Source organism: Bombus pyrosoma, linkage group LG12 (genome assembly GCF_014825855.1).
Source record: "Bombus pyrosoma isolate SC7728 linkage group LG12, ASM1482585v1, whole genome shotgun sequence".
Classification (NCBI taxonomy): Eukaryota; Metazoa; Arthropoda; class Insecta; order Hymenoptera; family Apidae; genus Bombus; species Bombus pyrosoma.
The window spans coordinates 7,202,093-7,214,675 of NC_057781.1; the positions used below are offsets into that span (position 1 = coordinate 7,202,093).

General features: G+C 31.9%; 2 protein-coding genes across 15 annotated transcripts; one reads left to right on the forward strand and one right to left on the reverse strand.

Moving 5' to 3' along the window:
• Positions 1-11: 11 nt before the first annotated feature.
• LOC122573804 (nicastrin) lies at positions 12-4,447 on the reverse strand. 4 transcript variants are annotated; one of them, XM_043740672.1, is made up of 9 exons: positions 4,310-4,447; positions 3,722-4,042; positions 3,353-3,451; positions 2,912-3,246; positions 2,431-2,824; positions 1,950-2,346; positions 1,427-1,869; positions 1,164-1,356; positions 12-1,079 (listed from the first exon to the last, which is right to left on the reverse strand). In XM_043740672.1, exons 2-9 carry the CDS (start codon positions 3,774-3,776, stop codon positions 1,061-1,063), a joined length of 1,935 nt encoding a protein of 644 aa, XP_043596607.1. In that variant the 5' UTR covers positions 3,777-4,042; positions 4,310-4,447; the 3' UTR covers positions 12-1,060. The 4 variants fall into 4 exon arrangements, with proteins under 4 accessions (XP_043596607.1, XP_043596609.1, XP_043596608.1 ...); XM_043740674.1 differs by having other exon boundaries at positions 12-1,092; XM_043740673.1 differs by having other exon boundaries at positions 3,722-3,994; positions 4,310-4,433.
• On the forward strand, positions 4,383-12,215 carry LOC122573809 (F-box/LRR-repeat protein 3-like). 11 transcript variants are annotated; one of them, XM_043740696.1, is made up of 8 exons: positions 4,383-4,400; positions 4,763-4,847; positions 7,169-7,370; positions 10,172-10,361; positions 10,509-10,728; positions 10,945-11,190; positions 11,429-11,677; positions 11,803-12,215. In XM_043740696.1, the coding sequence occupies exons 4-7, from the start codon at positions 10,172-10,174 to the stop codon at positions 11,598-11,600; spliced, it is 828 nt and encodes a 275-aa protein (XP_043596631.1). In that variant the 5' UTR covers positions 4,383-4,400; positions 4,763-4,847; positions 7,169-7,370; the 3' UTR covers positions 11,601-11,677; positions 11,803-12,215. The 11 variants fall into 11 exon arrangements, with proteins under 11 accessions (XP_043596631.1, XP_043596630.1, XP_043596626.1 ...); XM_043740695.1 differs by having other exon boundaries at positions 4,388-4,405; XM_043740691.1 differs by having other exon boundaries at positions 4,393-4,534.
• Positions 12,216-12,583: the final 368 nt, after the last annotated feature.

The following is a 12,583-nucleotide window of genomic DNA, read 5'->3' on the forward strand; positions in this document are numbered from 1 at the left end:
ACAACCTTAAATTGCCTTTTAATCAGAAAAAATATTTATTGCAATTGAAAATTTCTCTATTAAATAAATTCTTAAAGTTCTTATCGTAACAATTGGCAAAGAAACTTGATTACATTATGTATATTACATTATTATCGTATTTCGATATTTCGTACAATTGTCTAGTTTTAGGTATCGTGAGCAATAATTGTGTTAAACAAATTAAATATCCTGCACTAGCATCGATTCATTTTCAATATAGGATAACTATAATAAATAAACAGAGAAATATAAAATTAATTACAAAAATTATTACCTATAAAATCTCGATAAATGTACTGCAAATAATCAACGATTCACTATAATATGAATCAAATACACGCATGACATTTACAATACTAAATGTTCATGAAAAATGGGCATGAAATTAAATAATAATCGTTCAAAGTATTATATCGATCATACTAGCTGTAAATGTTATATGTAATTATGCGTATAAATAAAATACGTGGGTGTATGTATGTATATATATATATATATATATATATATATATATGTATGTATATATATATACATACATATATATATACGTTTAATCATTGCGTACAAAAAGAATCCTAATGAGACCAAAAATTCAATAGACTTTCTAGTGCTAGTGTACCCCGATTATCTTGAAATACAGGCATAATACTCTCTTATCAATTTTGTTACGGAATTAAAAAAAAATTGCATCGTTTCATTTCATACACATAACGCACATTTATAAAAATGTTTATGGTCGAATGTGTTGTATATGTATAATAATCGGTAATATCAGAGAAAGGGACGTGACAAATTAAGCGGACGCACGTCCGTTCTCATTATACTAACAGCAGGTGCAAAAGTTTGATTAAATAGCCGTCAAAACATCACGATGATATCGGAATTAAACATCGGTGGCATCATAATATATTTCAACATTGAGGTATAAAAATTGTCCGAGAGCGTACCACACATACATTCAAAGGCTAGTTACTGAAACATCCTCGTCTTCTTGATAGTAATCCAACCTGGCCATTGATATGTGGTCCGCAGCGTATCCCTAGCAGTTTATTGCTCTTCTAAAACAGATTTCTTTAATATTTAACATAGTAAGCAACTAAATCAGTATTTTGGATTTTCATATTTCAAGATCATTAAATTACCTTGAATTAAACAATATATCCGCTCGGGAATTAATGAACCATACGAGTACAAATGATATACCAGCTACTGAACTTCCTAAAATCATAGTGAGTTGTTCGGTAGCTGCTGAAGGTTTCAGGAACATTCTTACACTTAATGTTTGCCATATAGATTCTGTCCAGGTTGAATACATTCCAGATTTCATGTCATATCCTATTCAGAGCATAAAAACTTTGTAATACTTTGTTTTGAAACATCTGCTTTCATTAGTTAACAAACTTACCATCAATAATAAATGCTGGACTCAGAGCTGTGCTATAATTTACACTGGAATTTATACATAAACCTGAATTATTATCACCAGCCATCCAAATAAGGTGGTTTTCATAACATGTTGTTTCTGTCATATTTGCAACTTCCTCTCTAGTCAGATATGCAAGAAGTTGACCAGTTAGTGTTGTGGCAATATTTGGTACCCTATGTACACCAACGTATAGCGATAAAACTTGATTAATTAATTTAGCGTTTGGAGACGAAGCAGCATGAAACAAAGGGCATTTAGCACTTTCTAAATAACATTTCAACATTTCCAAAATGTGGTGTTCAACAGATTGGAAAGAATCATAATCGTCGAGAGACCCAGTACCAAATACGTCTTTGTAAAGGATTTCAGCGACATGAACTGCTATCTTCGCTAGAGCAGTTGCGAGCCCATTTATATCGCTCCTAAAAAGGAACATACTTTATATAATCAAACCTTAAAATAGAATCTTTATGTAAAAAAATATAACATTAAAATATAGTACCTATTAAAGCTAAGACTTTCTGCGTCATCCAAAATCCCATTGTAATATTTGTTTTTAAATTGTCGACCATGGTCACTTATAACAACAGCAGTTAAATCTGGCTTTTCTTTTAAGAAACTCTGTATAGACGTAGGCGGAACGCTGCCTTCCAAAACCGTAGCATTTAACGCTACTTGTATCTTTTTTATTATTTCGTCATTTTGCGCATTATTAGAATGAAGAAATAATTTTCCTTTAGTCAGTTGACCAAATTCGATCACCGTTTTAATGTCATCAAACTTTAAATTTACTCCACCTAATGCATTGAAATTACCTTCTTTCAAATCATAAATGAATCTACTAGATCCTATATAGTCAAAAGCTTCTCCATTTAATAAAGAGAAAACCACATTAGTGTCTGAAAAGAAAAAGATATAAAGAGCAATTAAAAATATTTTTATATGTATAGTTTATATTATACACAGTACACTGTTATACTTACTTTTCACTACAGCATCCTTAGCTAATATATTTAAATAATAAGCTGTAGCAAGTAATGTTACTAATCCTGTGACCACATTGCCTGCTCCAGGTGATATTCCATCAAACAAAGAAGATGCATCTAATCTAGCTGTTACCAATATTATGGAGTTTTTATCTCTATTTATGGGAGCTAAAGGCCAATATATATTCCTATCTCCCAAAGGATCACAAAACTGTGTAGGATTGAAGTTCAATTTAAAATCACTACGTTTAATGCAAGATTCAGAGTTAATTGCAGCAAACATGAATGACTTCATTTCTAGTGCACACAGTGGTCTGTACTGTTGATTTTCCATATCAGGTGCATTATGTTTTAAAAAACAAGATTTTACAGCTTCTATTAGTGTTTGATTCTGAAATTAAAGATTGATATAATTAATTAAACAATAAAATATATGAATTTTAAAAGTAAATTAATTATATAAGATTTTAAAGACAACCTCTGTATAAAACATGGGAAAAGGCCAATCTTCCATGAGCAATGAGGATCCATAAGGATTCCATTCCAAATCCTGGCACTTCTTATACCCTGCATATCTATTGGGACAAGTATCTTCAGGAGAATAATATTCAGGATGTGGTTGAGTGGTATTTTTAGTTAATAAAACTCCATTTATATTATGTGTATTTCTTAAACGAAGTAATATGTCTCTGGTGAACATAGAAAATGTAAGAATTACAGTATAATCTCCAACATTGGCATTGTGTTCAAGCCATCTGATATCATTTTCATCTTCCACTAAGTGAATAACACCAACACTTCCTGACCTACTTGCTATAACAAAGAGTAGAATATCTTATGTAATTTACCTCTATTATTAACAATTAATTTAGTTCAAATATGGTTAAAATTATTTAAAAGAACATCCAAATAACCTTACAAGAACATCCAAATTGATGTGTTCCATTGTGTCTCCGGAAACAGGCAGCAACTCCTTCAAAATTCATATAAATCATATCTTTTATTCGTTCTGCGGCCACTAAAACAGACAGTTACATATCTATTAAATCTTATCGCAGAATTTTGCTGTCTTTTCTGTTTTATCTAATGAACAAAGAAATAGCTGTTTTTAATTGATAAAAATTTTCCAATTGATACATAACATTTTCCCTATATTTAACTTTATTTCAAAATAGGAGGTTTATAATTTTGCACTTTATTAAATTACTCATTGAAAAAAAATCTTATATTTAATCTTTTATTCAATTATATTGTAGAAATAAAATTTTACGTATCTTTTTTATCTTACCTAGATTTATGATAAGAAATATTAGAAAGTATCCAAAACCTAAACATTTTGCCATTTTTCTTTTCGTGGTGGCACCTGTCAAGAGATTGTTTTATTTTCCTTCCACTATTGCTATGGACCCTTTTCACACAGGTTAGACACGATGACACAAATGCATCGCGTGAATCAGAAAATAATTGAGCGTTTCATATTTCGCTTGGTTTTACCTACTAGCGCCACCATACTGCAGTCTAACTACTAGAAATTGCATCTGCCTTATGATTTTCTGGATCACTATGGTAAATTAGCATCGATAGAGATTACACACATTCTTCATTTATTCTAAATAATTAAATTTAATTTCAGTAAGAAATATTTAAAATATATTTAATTACTATCAATATATCACTTTACATTATTTAAAAATAATGTAAAAGAAAAATATATATAATTCAACAATTTATTAAATATCTCATTTTAATATGTATTATGGCGGTGAAGTAATTTAAATGAAATTACTCGTTTAATTAATTTTTAAGATTCAATCGTGTGTAGAGTGACAAAAATATTTGTGAGAGAAATGAAAATTAATTAAATTAAAGAATGTACCCATAAATATTACGTTCCTGAGCATCGTAATCGTTCATTAGTCATTCTCATTTGGTCTAAGTTACACGTTGTACCTCGGTGTTCGTCACACGTAACGTTTAAGTGAAAACTCTCTTCTCTCTTATCTTTATCTTTTCTACGTATTCTTGTTTTCAAAAAAATGTTCGATAGTGACTGTATCTTTCCGCTTCTACTGGTCGTTTGAAACGCTATTAGGTTTTCTAAGTAAATTAACAACTCATTTATAAGACGTCATCATAACAAATAAATTATATGACGCGTGATATTAATTAAACGTCACGAATAAATACATTGCATGTATTGTGTCGATCGCAATTTTAGATAAAGTAATTATTAATAATGAAATTAGTAATTCTTGATCTTCTTATAAAATTCCCTTAATATACCATTTTTATTTATCAAATTCAGTAAAAGCCATTTTGTTGTTTACAGGAGATCTTTCCAGATCTTCGTAAGACAAAATCCAATAAAAAAGAAGAGATACGCTTATTCATGTTTTGTGCAATAAATTATAAAGGTAAACAATTACATCTATAATATTTAAGATTTCTTACATCAGACAAGATAATGATTAAAGTCTTCTTTTCAATAAAAGAATAGTAATTTAAAAATACTTTAAATGTAAAAGAAAATTTCTGACAAATTTTTAAAAAAGAACTATTAAAATTTATTAGCTTTACTGTTTTGCTTACTTCATCTTCGCATCTATGTCTCTTTATGCATACTCTTTTTTTTTTATACTTTGTTCATAAAAAGCGTGGAATACACATCACGTAGTAAAATCATGTTCAATCATCATGTCAAATCATCAAAAATGTATTTAAATACTACTTATATTTTGATGATACGTATTTATCGCAATATAAGATCCATTTACTAAATTGCGATCTAATTTCTTTTTAACTAATTTGTCACGCGCTAACTTATCAACTTTCAAGAACGTTAAACTATCAAATTAAGCAGGTCTATCATAATTATATTGTAAGCACCTGGACTTTATATTTCATAAAATTTTAGAATCTACGTAGAAGAAATAGTATTGGAGAGATATTAATTCCCTTTCAAAGGGGTAATGTTAAAATTTAGGTGGAAAACAGATCGCGAATGAAACGCTGCGTTAACGCAACATTAGCCGTCAGAGGCCAACACAAAATTTTATACAAAGCGAAAGTATACTTTTCCATTCGATTAAACTCGAAAGACACCATTCCTATATTTTTCAAATAATTTGTTATTCATTAATTCCTAACTTTGAACTCCTAAAAACAATAATCAGGTCCGGCATTTTCCCAAAATAGAGATGGATAAAGAACGACACGCAGCGATGATGACGCATGTTGGGTGAACGATATATGTATGGATAGGATAGCTATGGGCGAATGCCTATGCACATACAGGTATCAATACGCAGGGTACACGTGAGCTGTGAAACACGTGTATCTATTTCAGCTGCCTTTAGCAGTGTCGCGTGCGTCAAGCAGGACACCGTAGGCGCAGTGAGCAACTGAGCACAGTACTAACTCGAGACCGGTTTGTAGGGACGTGCGTTTAACGAAAAATATCTGCTAAAACAACAAATTCTATCGGTCTCGAGAAGTCCGTTATAGAGTTACCGCGTAGAACTGGAGATTCCTCAACGAGAAAAACAAATACATACATACTTGGCAAATTGGTATTTGAAGAACATTGCGTGTCGTTTCGCTTCGACGTACCACAAAACACGAATATCTGCGTATTAGTAGGTGTGATCAATTATTGGGCAAGCAATTCGGACGATTCTAAAGGGGGATATGCGTAGTAACATGATGTTGAAATTCGACGGTCAGGTTGCAGGATTCGCTGCGTAACGTTTCGTGACAAGGAAAGTTGTAATACATAGAAATAGTTTTTTGATTGGGAACGGCGAAGCGTTATTAACGATCGTAGCAGTGCCGCGTGAACTGAACCAGGTCTTGATTCGTTGACTGGCTACCTTTTCCTGGAAGTGAAGAATCTTTAGTGTTATATGTACTTACTACTTACATATGTATAAGATGGCACGCGAAAATTTTTGAATACTTAGTACAGATATCTTTTAGGAATATATTATACATGTTATATGAAACATTTTGAAATTTCCTCATTCTTCGTCATTAAATTTGAAATCAATTTGAAGTTACGATATATTTAAGATTAAAGAAAAAAATTAATATACGATATGGACAGCCATTTGTGCTTAATGTACTGAATAATTGAATATTTAAATGCCTTTGTGATCTCTGAATGTGATGTATATATTTGTACTAAATATCTTGTAGCTATTATATAGGTTTTCAGATTCTGAAAATTTAAGATCAATCTGAAAATGTATATAGAAGTTACTAGATATTTATTCCATGCATATACTTCACAAAGATGTCCAGAATATTTGAACAGCTAATTATTGATTATATTACTAAGCTACAATATTTAATGAGACCATCTTTTACGCTAACTACATATATTTAAGATCACGATTCATAATACATATTCGTTTTTCACTGAATGTATTTTTATAATAAATGACTGTTTCATTAGGATGTTAATGAAATTTCGAAACGTTTTTATATAACATGTATAATATTCATATTCATAAAATGTTTCTATATCAGTGACAGGTATTTGTATCTCACTTGTACTCAATGGAGAAAAGAAATGATAGTTGTGATTTCGTAGAAAAATATCTTTTCCGGCCAAATAAACTAGATCCGTGGCCAGTTAGCGAAGCAGTGCTTGGTGTAATGAAACATTACTTGGAGAAATGAGTTCATTGTTCAGGTGTATGACGACAGTGTGTTAACAATATGCGTGCTGTTTCAGGCAACAGTTTAACTGACGGGCAACCGAATCGAATGCTGGCGGCGAGCCACTGCAAAAGTAAATGGGTTTCGCTTCCAAAGAACACGACTCTCCTCCGCAAAGAGCTTTCGTTCCATCTGTCAGCTTGTGTCCCGCGATTCGCGCTCACTCGCAAATCACTGTTCTTAAGGAACGTAAAATTCAGTCACAACCGGGATAATAGGTAATGTTCTTTGTATCTTTTTATATGTAAATATTTTTTTTGCATTTTGATCTGTATAATTCGAATTTTCTAGAACACTGAATGATTGGTTGGTGTATGCATAATATGAAAAATTGTAAATTTAAGCTTTGGTTCAGCCTCTTTTTTGTATATCGTGTCAAAGATGGACAATTTATTATCGATATTAGATACATTGATCGAATGCTTTTGAATAACACTCTTTAAATGGTACAATTACGTTGGATGAAGCGGTAAACTGTTTAGTAGATTCGTACAGAAGCACTTGTCATTTAATGTCTGTTTAGAACTTACCGCATCGCGCATCGGATAAAATATGACGAATTTAACGTTTAACGAAGTTTGACTTTCACCGCTGTTACTTATATTTGCCGTTCTAGCCATGTTCTTTCTACTAGCAATTTTATAAATGAGTTTGTAAAGGGTTAGCTAAATTTATTCCACATTTTCTAAGATTTGTACGTACCTATATTTTAAATGTTTTTAAAAATATAATATGATATATAAATCCAGTATATCAAATAAAATGTATAAATTGTAAAAAATATAGAAAAAGTTGCTTATTTTCTTACTAGATACTACCGAAAGAAATGTAATCTTTTTAACAGGAATAAAGAATGAAGTGTTTAAACAAGTATTTGATAAGTAAAGGCAATCGAGTAGATATCGAACGATGTTTAATTAGTTAGTCATTTATATCAGTTTCCTTTCTCTTCGTGATACACGTGAGTTGCAAAGCAAAACACGTGCATGGTCTACTGGGAACCGGCAACAGTCTCTCCAAGTCCATGACCTCCTTTTACGGATTACAAACGTTTTATTAAGCCCGTAAAATATTTAATATTTGAGCACGAATGTGCATCAACGCAATTATTATGTAATATTTATTTCGTTTGATTAATATTCGTCTCATTTATTTTCATTGTTTTTCCGATCCAGTTACAATCTTTTTTATATATTTTATTTTTGATGATGTAAATTCTTTGTTCTTTTCTTTTCTTCTTGACTGTCAAATGTCACACAGAATCTATCGAATTCCGCGTCATTTTTTTTACGTTTAAAAAAACAAAGAATTCTCCACAAATTCACTGAAATATGACGTTATTACTAAGTAAATCGTTATTTCTATTTATTTCTAGGGAAAATTCTGCTGGAACGATAAAAGATCCTCATGGATTCAGATAGAAATAGAAATTTAGAATTCTCAAAGAAAGGATTAGAATACTTTAGAAAACTGAAGATTTTGAATTCTCAGAGAAAGGATTAGTATTCTTTAGAACACTGAAGATTTAGAATTTGATATGCGTATACTTAACACTTGGCGCTGAAAATTTCTTGCTGTCCTATCATAGATTCTATTACAAATATACACTACGTCGTGCTACTTTGAAAAAAGAAAAAGAGTAACGAAGAGTTAATTAACTTGACTAGCAATATCATTTATCAAACTGGAGATCCTCCTGATATGGGCAATGCACGTGATCCGCAAACGCTAGCACGTGAATAGCAATATAGCTAGAGGTTAAGGAACATTTAAAACATTTTACTTAGTCCATGACCGCTTTCTATGACTATGTAGCGATCCTTTTACCTGGGTATACGGCTCGAAGTATACACAGACTCCTTATAAAGTTACCCGCGGAACCTAGTGCAACGGCGCATACCTAGCACGTGCATGTCCTAGTCACAAGCCTCTCCGTGGTCCCAATTCGATCAGTGTTTTCTCTTGCACAACGATTGTAACAGCCTTTCCAATCGTCCTTTCGCTTTTTCTCACCACTTCCTGCGGTGGAGGCCGTACGAACTAGCTCTCTTCAACTATGAGTCGAAGGTATTGCATTCCTCGGCGTAACAACTTTGTCCGTTCCACGAGTTCCTGAAGAGTCGTAGTAGCGTGGAGCCTATCGAGGCTGTCTGCACGCTAATCGGATACCCATTGAAAATTTTGGGCGGTTTATGGTTTCTGTGGCTGGTATAAGATTAATTATATCAATTGTATTGGTGGTATAAAGAAAGTGTTCAAGTTGTGGAATTTTTTGGAGACTTCCTTTGGAGTATATTTTTTTTAAGGAACAATTAAGGATTGTTATACCGGCGAAAGTAAGATCTTGGGAAAAACTAATGGGATGGAAGTAAATATAGTCTGTAATATAGGATTGTGAACATTATGCCTCTGTGAAAATTAATTCTTTTTATAAAAAGCTTTATGATATCATAGATTGATGGTACATATAAAAATGTGATACACTTTTACTTAATAGTGGACTCAACCCTGTACGTTATTATCATACAAATGTCGCAACTGGAGTAATATAGTGTTCACTGGTGATTCCTCTTGATGAAGATGGAACCATCTATGAAATAGAAGTGTATTATTTTTGTAAATATATATTGCATCCATTTAATCGCGTGTTATAGATTGTAAGTCTTTGGGAAGGACTAACGATGGATTGATTTACGTATGTTTCGATAGTGTAGTTTGATCAGAATGTTGAAGTTGAACGTATTACGGAAATTATTGATAATTATGACAATTTTTGATAAACATATATGAAATTTAATGGTGAAATGAGTAGGAACGAAGTGCGCTGATCATTGTGTCATTTGATTGATTAAGAATACTAAATCAATTCAGTGGTGAAGAAGTACCATTTTAAATCTTTGCCACAAGTCCTGACTAGATTTCTTTATTCTAAAAGAAACTTTTATTTGGAGTTTAAAGAGACATTATTAAATTTTTTCAGTTAATTAATTAGTTTTTCTGTTGGAATGTTTGCTGATAGATGCTGGCACTAATGAGCACTGCAAAGCCTGATTTCTTAGACATCGACAATGATAAGTTCAAATCCATCATGAAAATATCAAACAAAGACTCGATCGAACAAAAGAAGGATCGTTCCGGAAGCGATGAGGACTCTTCGAAAACTTTGCAACTTCTACGAATTAAGGGATTTCCTCGATTGTTACCCGAAGGTTTAACTCACTTTCATTCTACAAGAAATAATCCAATGCTTTTTAAATATCACCTTGAAAAAAATTCAGCTCATTCGATGTTGATAATAACTTTAACGATTATAAGAAGCATGATAAAAACAATATGATATCAACAAATTTTTGCAGGAATTAAGGCGTTGGTTAATTATTGTCGATACCTGCAAGAGTTGTCACTGTCCTATTCATTGCTTAGCGACGAGTTACTATTAGCTTTGAGTTCTGAAAAACAGGTGCAATTGGAAACCCTGCGATTGGAAGTGCATCCAGAGACAAAACCACTTCCGCGAGTCAGCGATAAAGCTTGGTTTACTTTTTCCAGTCATTTGCCCAACATAAATCTTATACTGTGAGTGCACGTTACATATTTACTTGTACCGTAAACGTTCGTTCTTATCTTAATCCTTCAGAGCATCGTAACAGAGCTACAATATTTAAACAGATTAATATGGGATATATTATTTCACGATATAAAATATTTTTGTATAAAAGGAATATCTAAATTCTATCAGGTGCATTGCGGTATATTTATATTATGTAAAATGTGAAATTCACTCTAAATTAGATTGTCCTATATGACGAGCGAAGACGATCAGAGTCCATTATTTGCACCGTACGTTCCTATAACGCACCTATACTTTGGGGAAGCGCCGTCGGAAGCAACTGTGTTACGTATTGGCTATCAGTGCCCCCGGTTGATTGAGCTAGTAATTGCAGCTTATGGACCCGGTTTACTCGATCACGTATTACTCTCTGTCGCTCAAAGATGTCCATGCCTAAGCGCCGTGGGTTTGGGTGATTGTGAAATCACGTACGTAACACACTAATTAAATTTGTCTATACAATAAGCAAATGCTTAAACGTAACGATTAGAAATAACAAATTTTATATTGCGAAACAATTTTTCAATTTTCTGATATTTCTAGCTATTACATTATATTTTTAAATCTTATATTATTTACTTCTTATTATTATGCTGTGGTTTCTTTTTAGTCAATTCTAATTAAAAGAATTAAACGACGATGATCTGTTTTCCTTAACATGTTTAGTTGCTCAGGATTGTTGGAATTTGTTACGCTCTGTGCAAAACGTTTACGAATACTGTACGTTTGGGAAACGTCATTGATAGAGGATTCCGAACTTGACGTCGCAAAAGTATCAAAGAATGTCTCATTGCTCCTTGGTCGTACTTGGGTACCTGAATATATACCATTATGTTGAGACTTAATGACCGATGCAATTTATTACGATGCAAATACACTTAGTGGCCGACAATAGTTTGCGCATGTACCAAAAATGTGAGTAGATGATAAACGGGACATTATGGATATGTATCCATAATCGTCGTCCATTTCTTACATAAAAAAAACAGACTGTGCAAAAAATCATAATTTGTAGCATAGATATTATATGCATATTATAGGTTTCCAATAATCTTAGGATTGATGTTCACAAATATGCCTTTCCGAAGACCGCAATGTTAATGATTAAGATAAAAAGATGTCCACACTTTTTGACACATGAACGATCCAACACGTTACCGATTGATCACATGCGATCCATACATACAAAAAACAATACCGAAAAAAATCTCGTATTGTAAAAATTGCTCGTGTCTGTTAATACCAAAAATATAAACTTTATTAGATTATAATGGTATCTCTTGCGTGTAGTGTATATAAAATAAAATAATACCACTACATATTTAGCAATCGTCACGCATGATAGATATGTATAATATATAATAATTAATATAGTCTATAATGTTATTGTAATACAACAGAGTATGTACATTATTTCTACATTATAACACAATAAATCATTGGGTATACGATATCTCAAAATTTTGATTGGGTATACGATCAGGTAGTTACGATATCTAATAACGTTAACAATCAATATCCTTAATATTTACTTGTTTTTCAATTATTTTGTTTCATCTTCCTTTTTTTTTACATTTCACTTATGCTACTCTAAAGATGCGGGGCGCTCAGTCTTATATTCCAGCCGATATATCCAATCTCTCGTCTCATTAAGGCCGATTAAAATCTTAACGTTTCGAACAATTTGCAAATTTTAGCTAGGTTTATGATAAATTATATTGTAATTGTAAATAAGAATCTGCATCGCTTTTTATATCGTAATAACTCTTATATTATAATACATAACACGTAGATCGTGTCGAACAAATATTATACTTTTAT